Genomic DNA, 13,252 nt, shown 5'->3' with positions numbered 1-13,252 from the left:
GAGGCATCCTGGTTCAGTCACTCTTTGATATGGCAAAACTCTTTAGTTCCTAGAAAAAGCCCTTAAGGAATCCTCTGACCTCAATAAAACGTCCCTCTATCGATCCCTGTAAACCCCTTGAGGGAACATCAGGACACTTTCCTGAAACCATGACTTCCATCCCTCTCAAAACCAGCAATCTTTTTGTCAATTGAATTTCCTGGCCTGATGAACTTTTATTTTCCAGCGCCAGAGGGTTTGCCCCAGAGGTGTAGTCTTCTCAAGACAATGAAACTTTGCTCGCCCAGGCCCACCTTCCTCTGCAGGAAAGCTGAAAAATTCTTCTCAAGCTGAGCCAATACTACTTCTGACTTACGGACTCAAAAGATTCTCAGACAGGGCCTTCCCAGGCTTGCAAGAGCCCCTCTGAAGACAACATGAAAAGACAAGCTTCTAGTTTGTGTAGGGGATCACCTTTCTCTTGGAGCAATAATCATGGCCCCATCTAATCCTGGCTTCTGATCCATTTTTTTTCCCTTGAGGTTAAAGAGGTCTGGAGGTTATCTTCAACTTCTCTGTGCAAAACTCACTTCAGAATGGAGACTCTAGCTCTTGGGTTTAAAGAAAAAGCTTCCTGTAGCCAGGGCTTTGGAGTGGAACACGGAGCTGGAGTGGAGCCGGAGCACAGCTCCAAAGCCCTGCCTATAACATACATTTTTATTTGCAGGATTTAAACTTATTTCACTGTTTTTCTTAACAATCCTAACATTAATATTAAGGTAAGTTACTGCTATAAAATTAGCAGTAAGGCAATGGTGACTTATTACATAAATGCTGAAATCTTGTCCTTTTTGAAGTCAATGGGAGTTTTGGCTTTGACTCCAATGGGACCAGGATTTCACTTAGTTGCTAGGAGTATTTAGTTTTAAATGTTTTTATAAGTTTATTTTCTCCATCCCCCTCCCTCTACATGCCCAGATAGTCATGAATAAAATTTTTCATAAGATTAGTCAGAAAATTCTCCAATCGCCTCTTGGGACAGCAAACGTACTGCTTGGAAGAAATTCAGGTAAATAACCCAAATCAAGAAAAAAATGATCTGGCCTTTTCTTAACAAAAGCTGCTTTTTCTCCACATGAGTTACTCTCTCTTAACCAACAATAAACAATGGTAAGTTCAGTTTGGCTAGGTGTACTACCTGCAGAAATAAAGGTGGGAGAAAAAAAAAAAAGTAGAATAGCAATTTAAAATTAACATAAGAACATAAGAACGGCCGTACCGGGTCAGACCAAAGGTCCATCTAGCCCAGTATCTGTCTACTGACAGTGGCCAATGCCAGGTGCCCCAGAGGGAGTGAACCTAACAGGCAATGATCAAGTGATCTCTCTCCTGCCATCCATCTCCATCCTCTGACGAACAGAGGCTAGGGACACCATTCTTACCCATCCTAGCTAATAGCCATTTCTGGACTTAGCCACCATGAATTTATCCAGTCCCCTAAGATAACGTGTCTTGTGATATTATGTGCTAGCATAATAGTAGCATTGCTAGCATATTCTTTACATATTGTACTTAGTTTCTTAGTTGCAGAAGGTGTCCACTTGTTCTAAGGCTCTTGGCCTGTGGCTCCACAACAAATACACATCAGCACCATTATGGAATCCTACATTCATACACATTCCTCACTTTAAACCAGACAATCCTTCATTATAAGAATAGCTTTAGAGTGTGAGGGGGTTTCTAATGTATTAATTGTAAACCTAACTTATAACACACAGGACATTGTACAATACCTAAGAGACATTATGCTTTAATGTCTTCTGATATCTTTATTTGTAAGAATAATAGCTTTATAAACCTCAGGCTAAAGCTTTTTGTTAATTTTTAACACATCTTGGCATATTTTTTCATATAGATATATTTACCTTTATTAAAATGTCAAATGTGATTGTTTACAGAATTAGTAAAAAGTTTTTCATTCAAAAATGTGTTAATTTGTTTAGGGTTTTTTTTTTATGGTGTGTGTATAAAGTAGTTTTCAGTGATTTACTAATGTGTAACCTTTTTTTGCTTCTTTTAGGTTATCCTCTTCATGCACCTGAAGCCTACTTTCCCTATTTCAGGAAGCACAATGTCACATCAATCATAAGACTAAACAAAAAGATCTATGAGGCAAAACGTTTTACAGATGCTGGCTTTGAGCATTATGACCTGTTCTTCATAGATGGAAGCACACCAAGTGACAATATAGTGCGACGGTTCTTGAACATCTGCGAGAATGCTGAAGGTGCTATAGCTGTACACTGTAAAGGTATGTAAAAACCTAACACAGTGTACTTATGAGTTTGCAGTTCAAAATAAGAAAAAGCATTTGCCAGTTCTGAAAATAATTGTGCTAGAGTTTTTGGTCCTGTGCAGGTTATCTTCATTCTTCCAAGAGTTGACATTAAATTCTTCTACTCCAGCATGAGAACTATAAATTACATTATTTGCCACTCAGTGCTATTCAGGGTTTTTTTTTTTTTATTCCATATAATGATGCTGCTGTTTGTTTTTGTTTTTGTTTTGTTTATTTTGCTGAAGATCTCTCTTTAGCGTTTATGGAAAGTGGGCTAGTAGATGTTAAGAGGCAAGCAGTCCTCTTCATGCTTCTGAATTGCTGCTGCGAATTTTGTCTAAAGAACATAACTTTTTTAATTACTGTTTTAGCCTGAGGAAGAATAAAACAAAGTATATTGCGCCATAACTTAATACTGGGTAGCACATAATAAAATCTTTATACTCTACCTGGCATGACACTTTTTGTTAGCTGTAGCATTGAGGGACTTAATGTATCTTTTTTTTTTAGTAATCAAATATGGATTATGTACCCAATTAAAATTTTAGACAGAGGAGAGCTGGATAGGTTGCACAGTGGATTAGTTCAGTGGTTCTCAAACTAGGGCTGCCACTTGTTCAGGGAAAGCCCCTGGTGGGGCAAGCCACTTTGTTTACCTGCCGTGTCCGCAGGTTCGGCCAATTGCGGCTCTCACTGGCCACGGTTCACCACTCCAGGCCAATGGGGGCTGCAGGAAGGGCGGCCAGCACGTCCCTCGGCCCGCGCTGCTTCCTGCAACCCCCATTGGCCTGGAGTGGCGAACCGCGGCCAGTGGGAGCCATGATCGGCCGAACCTGAGGACACGGCAGGTAAACAAACCAGCCTGGCCCACCAGGGGCTTTCCTTGAACAAGCGGTTGCCCTAGTTTGAGAACCACTGGATTAGTTCACTAGAACTTGATCTCTCATCACATATGAAAATAAGTGGTTGCAAATTAAATCCCATTCATGATGCTGGTGTCACGAAGTTTATATCTTGATACATCAAGCAGTTAGTGGTAGGTTTTTTAAAAAATTATACAGAAAGGACTAACAGGGGCATTGAAGATCAAGAATGAAGTGCATTAACAGAGTTAGAGAGAGAGGTTAGCAAAATATTTCTTTGTACTATGCCTGACTCAGAACAGTGTATTCATTTGTCATTTCTATGAGGACTAAGTTTTCCTGCAAAATGTTTAGAAAAAACTAAGTTCAGGTGTGTAACAATCCTCTACCAGAAGTTGTCAGCAGACTTTTGACAAGAATAACAGAGTTGTATGGCTTGAATTAAAGTCCTAATTTAAATTGATGATTGTTATCCTTTATGTGGATTAACTACTAGAGGGACATGATACATTTAACAGTTGTGTTACAACTATATGACTAAATGCTCTGAATTCAGTGTTATACATTTATATTGTTGAACTAGTTGTCTGTTCAGTACCGTACTGTCTGAAGATCGACCACTTGGCCTTTGTTCCTTCCTTGGGCTCTACTAAATCTAGAAGACACAAATTCAGGGTTAATTCATACTTAATATACTGCAAGGTAGCTGTATTGCTCTCTTGTTTTGCCAGGGATGTTTCTACAGCTTCCATGTTAGAAATCACTTGTTACTGGAGCTGTTAATAAAATAATTTAATCTGAAAGTTTGCTATTGCAGATGTTTCCATAGCCTCAGTTTGTTCACATAGCTTTTCTGCTGAAACCTTCAGTAACAAATGTGATTTAATAAAAAACATTTTTATAGATGAGTGTTTGTTTTCTTTTTCAGACAAATATTACAGCTACAGTTTGAGTAGTCTATTTATAAGCTGCCTTTCCAACACAAACTGCATGTCTGTCTCTAATGTAACATTGTCTTCCGCTTCAATTCATTCTACGGAGTTAGTGCTGTAATAAATAGAATCTGCTCATTATTTGTTCTTGTGACCCCATACATCCCATTTCTTAAATTCTTTTAGCATTCTAAGCCATCAGACAACAAGATTAGTATTCCTTGATTAAATGTAGAGTGGTTGTTCTATATTAAATGAAAAAATATTAGATAGAAATATAAAAATGTTTGCATCTCAAGAGTTACTGTTAGTGCAGAAACCATAGTTAAGGAGCTAATGGACATCTGCAGGTAATTAACCATACTGTAAACTGTAAATATTTTATTGGGGAGACAGTGTGGTCTAGTGGCTAGATCACAGGACTGGAATTGGGCAAATCCCTATTCTGTTGCTTACTTGCTGTTAACTTGGATATGTCCCTTAGATTCTGTTTCTTCATTTTCCCTTGTGCAGAACACCTTGTACGTTGCTTTAATCTGTTTAGATGAAAACAGCTATTGAAATACTAACTAGTATTTATTTATTTTTTACAGTTTTGCCAAACTGCAAGAAAAAATTTAAAAAAAAATTAAATTGAATGAGTGTTCATTTAATAACATGATATAGTGATTCCAGAAAGTTAATTTGGGTCCCAATCCTACCGACATTTAAATGTGGATATCTTTTCACACCCATGTTTAAGTGCTTGCAAGATTTGGGCCACAGCTTGTAAAGTGGTCAGTCTTAAAACTTTCTACTTTCTCAGGAAACACATTTTGCTTTAACATTTATTATAGGATATTTGATACATTTTTGTATTTTATAATCAGTTATAAAAATTAAAAGCTTCCTTTATATTTTCTGAAATTTATTTCAATAAAGAATTTTTTAAAGTTACAATCTAAAGGGTTTTAGTGGTGAAATGTTGCAAATTACGATGAAATCCACAATTCCACCTTTCTTCCATGTTTTCTTAAACACTTACCTAAACAAGTTTGTTTTAATATATCTGGCCAGCTTTATTTCTAAAACCTAGCAAATACAATAAGAAATTAAGCAAAAATCACAAATCAAACACCAGAGGCATGGATGAAATTACAATATAGAGATGTGGTCCTGGGGGGGAACACTTTGGTTTCAAAATACTTAAGTGTTATACATGTGTATTTGTATATGAATATTTATTTTGATCCTTTTGTCTTTTGTAGCTGGTCTGGGGAGAACAGGAACATTGATAGCCTGTTACATAATGAAACACTATAGGTTCACACATGCTGAAGTCATTGCTTGGATTAGAATATGTCGGCCAGGCTCTATTATAGGACCCCAGCAGCACTTTTTGGAAGAGTGAGTATAGCATCTTTTGTTACTGTAGGGGGTCTACTGCTTCTAACTATCTCTATTTTTAACTATTTGTAGTATCTACTAAATCTTATTTATCTAATCTCATAGGGTTTTGTGTTGCCACTCATCATCACCTTAGTGCTTGAATATCTTCCACATAAAATAAGTAGCAATTGTGACATCTCTATGGAATCTCTGGCACTTTTCCCTTATTGGAGTTAAAACTCTCCTGGATTCTGGGTTTGATTATTTTGGGAGGGTGGGGGTCTAGCAGTTGAAAGGGGTGTCCATGTTGGAGGCTAAGCCTGTTATTATCCAAGGAAGATGAATTGGGGGGGGGGGGGAGTATGTGATAATGTATTTAAAGATGGTATCTTAATGCATATGCACAAGCATCTTTAATTCTGGCACTTCCTGATTTGTGAGTGCTTGACTTTGGACTCTGAATGTTCTTTTAATGACTATGCATGTAATATCTTAGGCTTTTTAAAAAAGCAAACTGAAAAAACAAATTCTGTAACATGGCATTATATTGACACATACATAGGTCATCATCAGGGTTGGAATCTTTAGATCGACCTCACAGCCCTCTGCCACTTGAACTAATGAAGTAACTGATAGCAGTAGTATGTTGTCACCCTTCATGTAAGCTAGCATTGGAGGTGGAAATAGGACACTTTGTCATTGAATTTCACAGATATTTGCTGACAGCAGAGGCATGGTACATACAACTCGGGATTCTTCGGTTCCTTTCCAGGCTCTGAAGGGAAGTGAGGTCTGTTGACCACAGACTCTTCTGCCTGTTTACACTTACACACACACACTTACACACACACACACACTTACACACACACACACTTACACACACACCAGCTTAAGGTCCTATCCAACACAAAATGCATTTTAAGATGACAACTGTAAATATGCATCATTATGGGAAAAAATCTAACAGAGGATGTAGTGTCTTGCTAGGCATTGTATAAATATGTAGTAAGAGTCAGTCCCTGATTGATAGTGCTTACAATCTAAATAGACTAAACACATTTAGGAAGGTAGTAGTATTCCATTTCCAAAATGGGAAGCTGAGGCACAGAGACATAGATGCTGACTTCCTGATTTCCTGGGGGTTGCTTGACCCCCAGCTCCATCCCAGACCCTGCTCCTTCTCCCAAGGCCCTGCTCCACCCTTGTTCTGCCCCCTCTCCCAAGGGCGCCCCATAGACAACTGGTGCCTCGCCATACTGGGGGGAGCTCCTGTGACCGGGCACATGTCGACCCCCACGGCAGCCCCCGTGGGGGGCAGGAGCACTCTGTCCTCCCTCTGCACCTGCCCCCCTTCCGCCCCCAAGCACATTCCTGGCAGGAGGGAGCTCAGGCAGGGAGTGGGAGGGAATGTTTCTAATGCCAGCCCCTCCCGGTTGCTGCTCTGCGGCTGCTGGGGACCATGGATGAGCGAGCTGGAAACGTGCCAGGGAGAGGGTGTTATCCAGGGTTCTTTCAACCCAAAGCTCTTGGTAACTTTACTCTGTGCGAGGTGGTGTCAGAAAATAAATCAGGGGAGACACGTCCATCCGACTGATAGATGACTGGCACAAACAGGACAACACGAGTGCTTTCACTTAAGGCTAAACTTTACTTAGTCTCAAGCACTTACACACATCCGCAACAGATTAGTAAAACACCCCCAACCCTTGATAATTACCAATGCTGAGTGTGGCTCTCAAGTGACACAGTGGCAGGCTTCTGGTGGCCAAATCTTCTGTCTGCTGGTGGGGACCACAAGATGTATCCAGAGGGAGAGTCCAAAAAGAATCCAATTACTGTATCTCAAACTTTCCCCCCTTATTTATACATTAAGGGACATGTCATTCTATTACTAAAGAAAACTTGTTAAGTAAGCAGTTTCAATGGTCAAGCAAGACTTTTCTTCTGATTATTGATTAACCAGGTGTGGGTTTTTCCAGAGTTTGCAGCCTTGAGACCCTAATAGACATTCCTGGGGCACATCCTGCTCTTTTAAAATGCATGCATCAACAACTTCAACACAATTCTTATCAGGAAGGACATGTGGTCAAGCTGCCCAAACCCCTTCCCCTCCTGCCTTGGTCAAGCTGAGGGCTTGGCTGTACTGGCACTTTATACCGCAATAAAGCCTCCCAGAGTGCTCTACCTTACTCCCTGTCCACGCTGGCAAGGTACATAGAGCGCTCTGACTCCCTGGCTAGAGCGCTCCTGGTACTACACCTCCACAAGAGGGATAACAGCTGTTGGGTATTGGCTGAGACGCCCCAGGGCCCGTGTGAACAAGGAGTTACATTACAGCGCACTGATTGACCTCCGGAAACGTCCCATAATCCCCTTAAGTCAAGTGGCTTCTCCTCTTTGTTGTGAAATCAGCTGAGGAATGCAGAAGTGCCTTTTCAGAGCTCTGTTTCAGACAGAAGCTGCTTATCTGCAACGGGGCAAAGCAAACGTTTGCTGAGTGAGTGAGAGGCAGGGGGACTAGGGGGATCTGAACTTACAAGATAGCGTGCTGACACACACTCTCTCCCCCCACATACAAACAACACACTCCACCCCACCCCACCCTCATTTGAAAAGCACATTGCAGCCACTTGAAGACTGGGATAGCTGCCCATAATCCACCGCTCCCAAAGCTGCTGCAAATGCCGCAAATGTGGCCACACCAGTGCGCTTGCAGCTGTCAGTGTGGACAGACTGCAGCGCTTTCCCTAGTGTGCTCTACGAAGGCTGGTTTAACCCAAAGTGCTCTACAGCTGCAAGTGTAGCCAAGCCCTGAGACTGCTGAATAGGCTGCTTTTAACAATAAGCCATAGTGGTTTCAGGCACTTTATTGGTTTGCCAAAATCTCCCCGTACAAGGGGGGCTCTGGCTCACTCGGCCCCGGTTCCTGGCACCCAAGCCCAGGCAGGGAGCAAAAGCCGCCTTCCCAGTCAGGCTGAGCAGACTTGCTCATACAGCCACCAATGCCAGCCCGCTACACTGCAAAGCAGCAGCCGGAAGGGGCTGGCTGGTCCTGCCCCGTCTGCTCCTGGACCCCCACCCCTTCCACTCCCTGGCATCTGGGGCATGCATTGCCCAGCCCCTCCCCCTTCCCTACTTCTTCCTGCCTCCCGCACACGCCACCGCCAAACAGTTGATCGGGGTAGGCAGGAGGCACTGGGGGGTGAGAGGGAGGAGCTGATTGGTGGGAGACACTGGGAGGGGAGGGAGGAAAGGAGGAGGGGAGGAGCCTACCCACTATTAATTTTCTGTGGGTGCTCCAGCCCCAGAGCACCCACAGAGTTGGCACCTATGCACAGAGATTAAAAAATGACTAGTCCAAGCTCACACAAGAGAAACCTGCACCAAAACTGTGAACTGAGGATTCATACCTTTTTTAGTATTGTTTGAGAAATGTATTGTTCTGGAGTATTGTAAGTGTATTATTTGAGAAATAATTAACTTCATCAAGATTGATTATAAAATGGAAATAAGAAACCTTAAAGCACATACATGTCTTGTTTCAGAAGCTTCTAAAGGATAATAGAACAGTGATGGCCAAAGTGCTTAAAAAATGCTTGAGTGTTGTGTTGCTTAGCAATGCCCAAAGCATCTTTGATGTATTCAGGTTAAAATAAAGCCTAGAGCTGTGGCAGATTGAGATTTTGACCCGAGAAAAAGAAATATGTTACTTTATTATCTTTTACCTTAAGTTTGGTACCAATGCCTGGATTTGGGTCACAAACCCATATACAGTCGAACCCATTTATCTCGACCTCGGTTAACTTGCCAATCCTATTAAGTCGACGTTTTACAAGTGGAACCGCCAAACTCCCTGTTTGTCTTATGGGTTTCTCATCCCTTATGTCGATTCCCCGAACCCTAATATCTCGAGCCCGGCTCCCCGCGTCCCCGACCCACCGTGTCCCCAGCCGCCCGCTCCCCGCGTCCCCAGCCGCCCGCTCCCCGCGTCCCCGACCCACCGTGTCCCCAGCCGCCTGGCCCCGCATACCCGGTCCCCGCTTCGCCTGCCGCCCGCCGCCCGGCTCCGCGTCACCGGTCCCCGCTTCGCCGCCCGCCCGGCCCCGCATACCCGGTCCCTGCCCGTCCCCGCCCGCCCGCCCGGCCCCGCATACCTGGTCCCCGCTTCGCCTGCCGCCCGCCCGCCCGGCTCCGCTTCGCCGGTCCCGCTTCGCCACCCGCCCGTCCGCCGGCCCCGCTTCACCGCCGCCCGGCTCCGCTTCGCCGGTCCCCGCTTCACCGCCCGCCCGGCTCCGCTTCGCCGGTCCCGCTTCGCCACCGCCGTCCGCCCGACCCCGCTTCACCGCCCGCCCGCCCGGCCCCGCATACCCGGTCCCTGCCCGTCCCCGCCCGCCCGGCCCCGCATACCCGGTCCCTGCCCGTCCCGCCCGCCCGCCCGGCCCCGCATACCTGGTCCCTGCCCGCCCGCCCCGCCCGCCCGGCCCCGCATACCTGGTCCCTGCCCGGCCCCGCCGCCCGCCGGGCCCCGCATTCCCGGTCCCTGCCCGGCCCCGCCCACCCGCCCGGCCCCGCATACCCGGTCCCCGCCCGGGCACGCCCGCCCGGCCCCGCATACCCGGTCCCGCCCCGGCCCCGCATACCGGGTCCCCGCTTCGCCTGCCGCCCGCCTGCCCGGCTCCGCTTCGCCGGTCCCCACTTCGCCGCCCACCCGTCCGCCCGGCTCCGCTTCGCCGCCCGCCCGGCCCCGCATACCCGGTCCCTGCCCGTCCCCGCCCGCCCGGCCCCGCATACCCGGTCCCTGTCCGGCCCCGCCAGCCGGCCCCGCATACCCGCTCGCTGCCCGGCCCCGCATCCCGCGTCCCTGCCCGGCCCCTCATACCCGGTCCCTGCCCGGCCCCGCCCGGCCCCGCAGACCTGGTCCCCGCTTCGCCTGCCGCCCGGCTCCGCTTCGCCGGTCCCCGCTTCGCCGCCCGCGCCCCTCCGCCCGGCTCCGCTTCGCCGCCCCCGCCCCCCCCGCATACCCGGTCCCTGCCCGTCCCCGCCCGCCCGGCCCCGCATACCTGGTCCCCGCTTCGCCTGCCGCCCGCCCGCCCGGCCTGCTTACCTGGTCCCCGCTTCGCCTGCCGCCCGGCCCCGCCTACCTGGTCCCGCTTCGCCGGATCCAGCCACGTGTAGGCAGCGTGTATAAGACGGTTATCTCGATTCACTGCGCATGTGCTGAGTTCACGTAGTACGTGATCACGGTCCGTATGGTCGTTCACTCCCATGCCAGTTCACTCATTCTTGTTGATCTTGTCTGAAGGATCTGTTTATTTTTTCCCTTCTAAAAATGTCTGGAGGTGTTAAGAGAAAACTGGACAATCAGTCAATAGAGAAAAAGTATGAAATCATACTGCAGCTAGAAAAAGGAAGAAAACCGGCAGACCTTAGTCGTCAGCATGGCATTCCAGCAAACACCATTTCAGGATGGAAAAAGGAGGCCGACGTGATAAAGCAAATGTACGAGAAGTCTGTCTTTGATCCAGCAAGAAAAAAACTTAGAGTGGCTGAGCACAAAGATGTCGACGATGCACTGTTTCAATGGTTCACAAATACGCGAGCAACAAAGCTTCCCGTCAATGGTCCCTTGCTGATGGAGAAGGCGGACATCCTTGCTGCAAAGCTAGGACACCCTGACTTTAAAGCAAGTCAGAGGTGGGTGGATCGTTTCAAAAAGAGGCACAACATTGTCTTCAAAGCAATTTGTGGAGAGAGCGCTGCGGTTCAACAGGAACAAGTGGATTCATGGCTGAAGACTCAAATGCGCACAATTTTGGATACCTATGAGACTCGGAACATTTTTAATGCTGATGAAACTGGGCTGTTTTGGAAATGCCTTCCAGACAAGACTATGGCGTTTCGTGGGGAGGCTTGTCACGGTGGAAAAAAGTCGAAGGACCGACTTACAGTGCTAGTTGCTGCTAACATGGATGGAAGCCAAAAACTCCCGCTCTACGTTATAGGAAAGTCCAAGAATCCCAGATGCTTTAAGCAGACCAAAGTTCTCCAATGTGATTATGATGGCCAACCAAGCGCCTGGATCACAGGAGATCTATTCAGTGCATGGGTGAAAAAGTGGGACAGGAAGTTCCAAGCAGAGAAAAGGAAGGTGGCACTGATCGTGGACAACTGTAGAGCTCATCCGGATGTTCCTGGTCTCAAGGCCATTAAGATCTTTTATCTCCCACCTAACACAACCAGTAAGCTCCAACCAATGGACCAGGGGATAATCCAAGTGCTTAAGGTGTACTACAGGAAAATGTTGATGCGCCAATACCTGCTCCATGATGAAAAGAAGGCACAGTACACCCCTTCCCTTCTAGATGCAATGAACTTCCTGAGATCAGCCTGGAATGACGTGAAGAAGGAAACAATCTCAAACTGCTGGATGCACTGTGTCATTCAGGATATTTCCGATGATGAGTTTCAGGCACAGTGCCGTGCAGCCGCAGAAGAACTCGCGGAAGTGGCGGGAAAATCAAGCCTTTCAGATGCTATCTTGGAAGAGGAGGCACAGGAGTTAGCCATCACTGTCCAGGAATTCCGAGATTACATAGAAATCGACAAAGACGTCGTTACTGATGGCGTGATCACCGATGAAGACATTGTATCAAGTGTGCAGTCAGCACAGGCAAGCACATCTGCATGCGGCAATGACAAAGAAGATGAAGAAGATGCGGATGAAGATTTGGAACCAATTCCCTCAGCTGCTGAGGTGGTAGAAATGCTACAGAAAATTCGACGGTATGGTTCTTTTGTAGGAGATGAAACTGTTTTAGACAGCATAAATAATATTGAAGCATTTGTTTTCAAGCAGACTGTTAAAGGCAAAAAGCAACAAAGCATTTTAGACTTTGTAAAGAAACCATAGTAACCGCGTGTACGATACTTTTCAGAGCTGTGTCAGAGTGAAATGACTCGCAAATTTAATTTTGACACTGGTTAGCTTTTTGTAAAAACGAACTACACCCCGCACGTTTTTTGTGATTTTGTGAGCGATCTTTGTGTTTGCAATGTTGGAGAATATAATAAAGGTTTGTATCGAGAATCGACGGTGGTTTGTATTGTATACTGGTAAACAAAAAAACTGCGCTCCAAAAAAACTGAACGCAAAGACCTACGAGAAGGTCTCCAAAGCCATGATACAGACATGTAAACTTTTATTCTTAATATACTGGTAAATCTCTGCTGTTAGTTGGTGCACATATGCCTTTTGTTGTTAGCAAACATGTATGTACATTTTTATAGCATGCCGATCGCTTCATCAAACAAATCGCGGCAACGCTGTTGTGTACAAAAAACCTCCAAAAACATGTGCATGTACATTCTCATTTATTAACGCACATCATGTACATAAAGAAATTTCAAGCACATGTTAATGTATTGCCGCCATATTGGTTTTTGTTTATCTCGATCATCGGTTATCTTGACGCTTTTTGGCAAACCCCTAGGCCAGCGACATAACAGGGTTCAACTGTATTTAGTGTCTGATTGATAATACCTTTTATGTAAAAATAATTTTATATATAATAATTTAACAAACATAGTCAATGAGTCCTGTGGAGGTGCAAAACTAGGCTGATGCCCCCGACTGTCAGCTTTCTCCTGGCAATAGGACAGAGGGTTGTCTGGAGAAATTAGTGAAAGCGCTGAATTCACTACTTCCTGGCATGCACCAGCCACTCCATCTGCCTCCTCCACTCTGTACATCTTACTCATGCCTTGATTTAGTT

At 45.8% G+C, this 13,252-nt stretch overlaps 1 protein-coding gene across 1 annotated transcript in view; it reads left to right on the top strand.

Moving 5' to 3' along the window:
* CDC14A (cell division cycle 14A) overlaps nucleotides 1-13,252 on the top strand; it is a 114,085-nt gene that overhangs the window by 78,997 nt on the left and 21,836 nt on the right. Inside the window, exons 9-10 of the mRNA XM_045028922.1 lie at nucleotides 2,060-2,290; nucleotides 5,360-5,498. Of these exons, the coding sequence (XP_044884857.1) occupies nucleotides 2,060-2,290; nucleotides 5,360-5,498 (370 nt within the window). The remainder of the gene's footprint in view (nucleotides 1-2,059; nucleotides 2,291-5,359; nucleotides 5,499-13,252) is intronic.

Source organism: Mauremys mutica, chromosome 8 (genome assembly GCF_020497125.1).
Source record: "Mauremys mutica isolate MM-2020 ecotype Southern chromosome 8, ASM2049712v1, whole genome shotgun sequence".
Lineage (NCBI taxonomy): Eukaryota > Metazoa > Chordata > Testudines > Geoemydidae > Mauremys > Mauremys mutica.
Note: the sequence above shows the minus strand (reverse complement) of the source record. Positions and strands in the feature narration are given on the sequence as shown.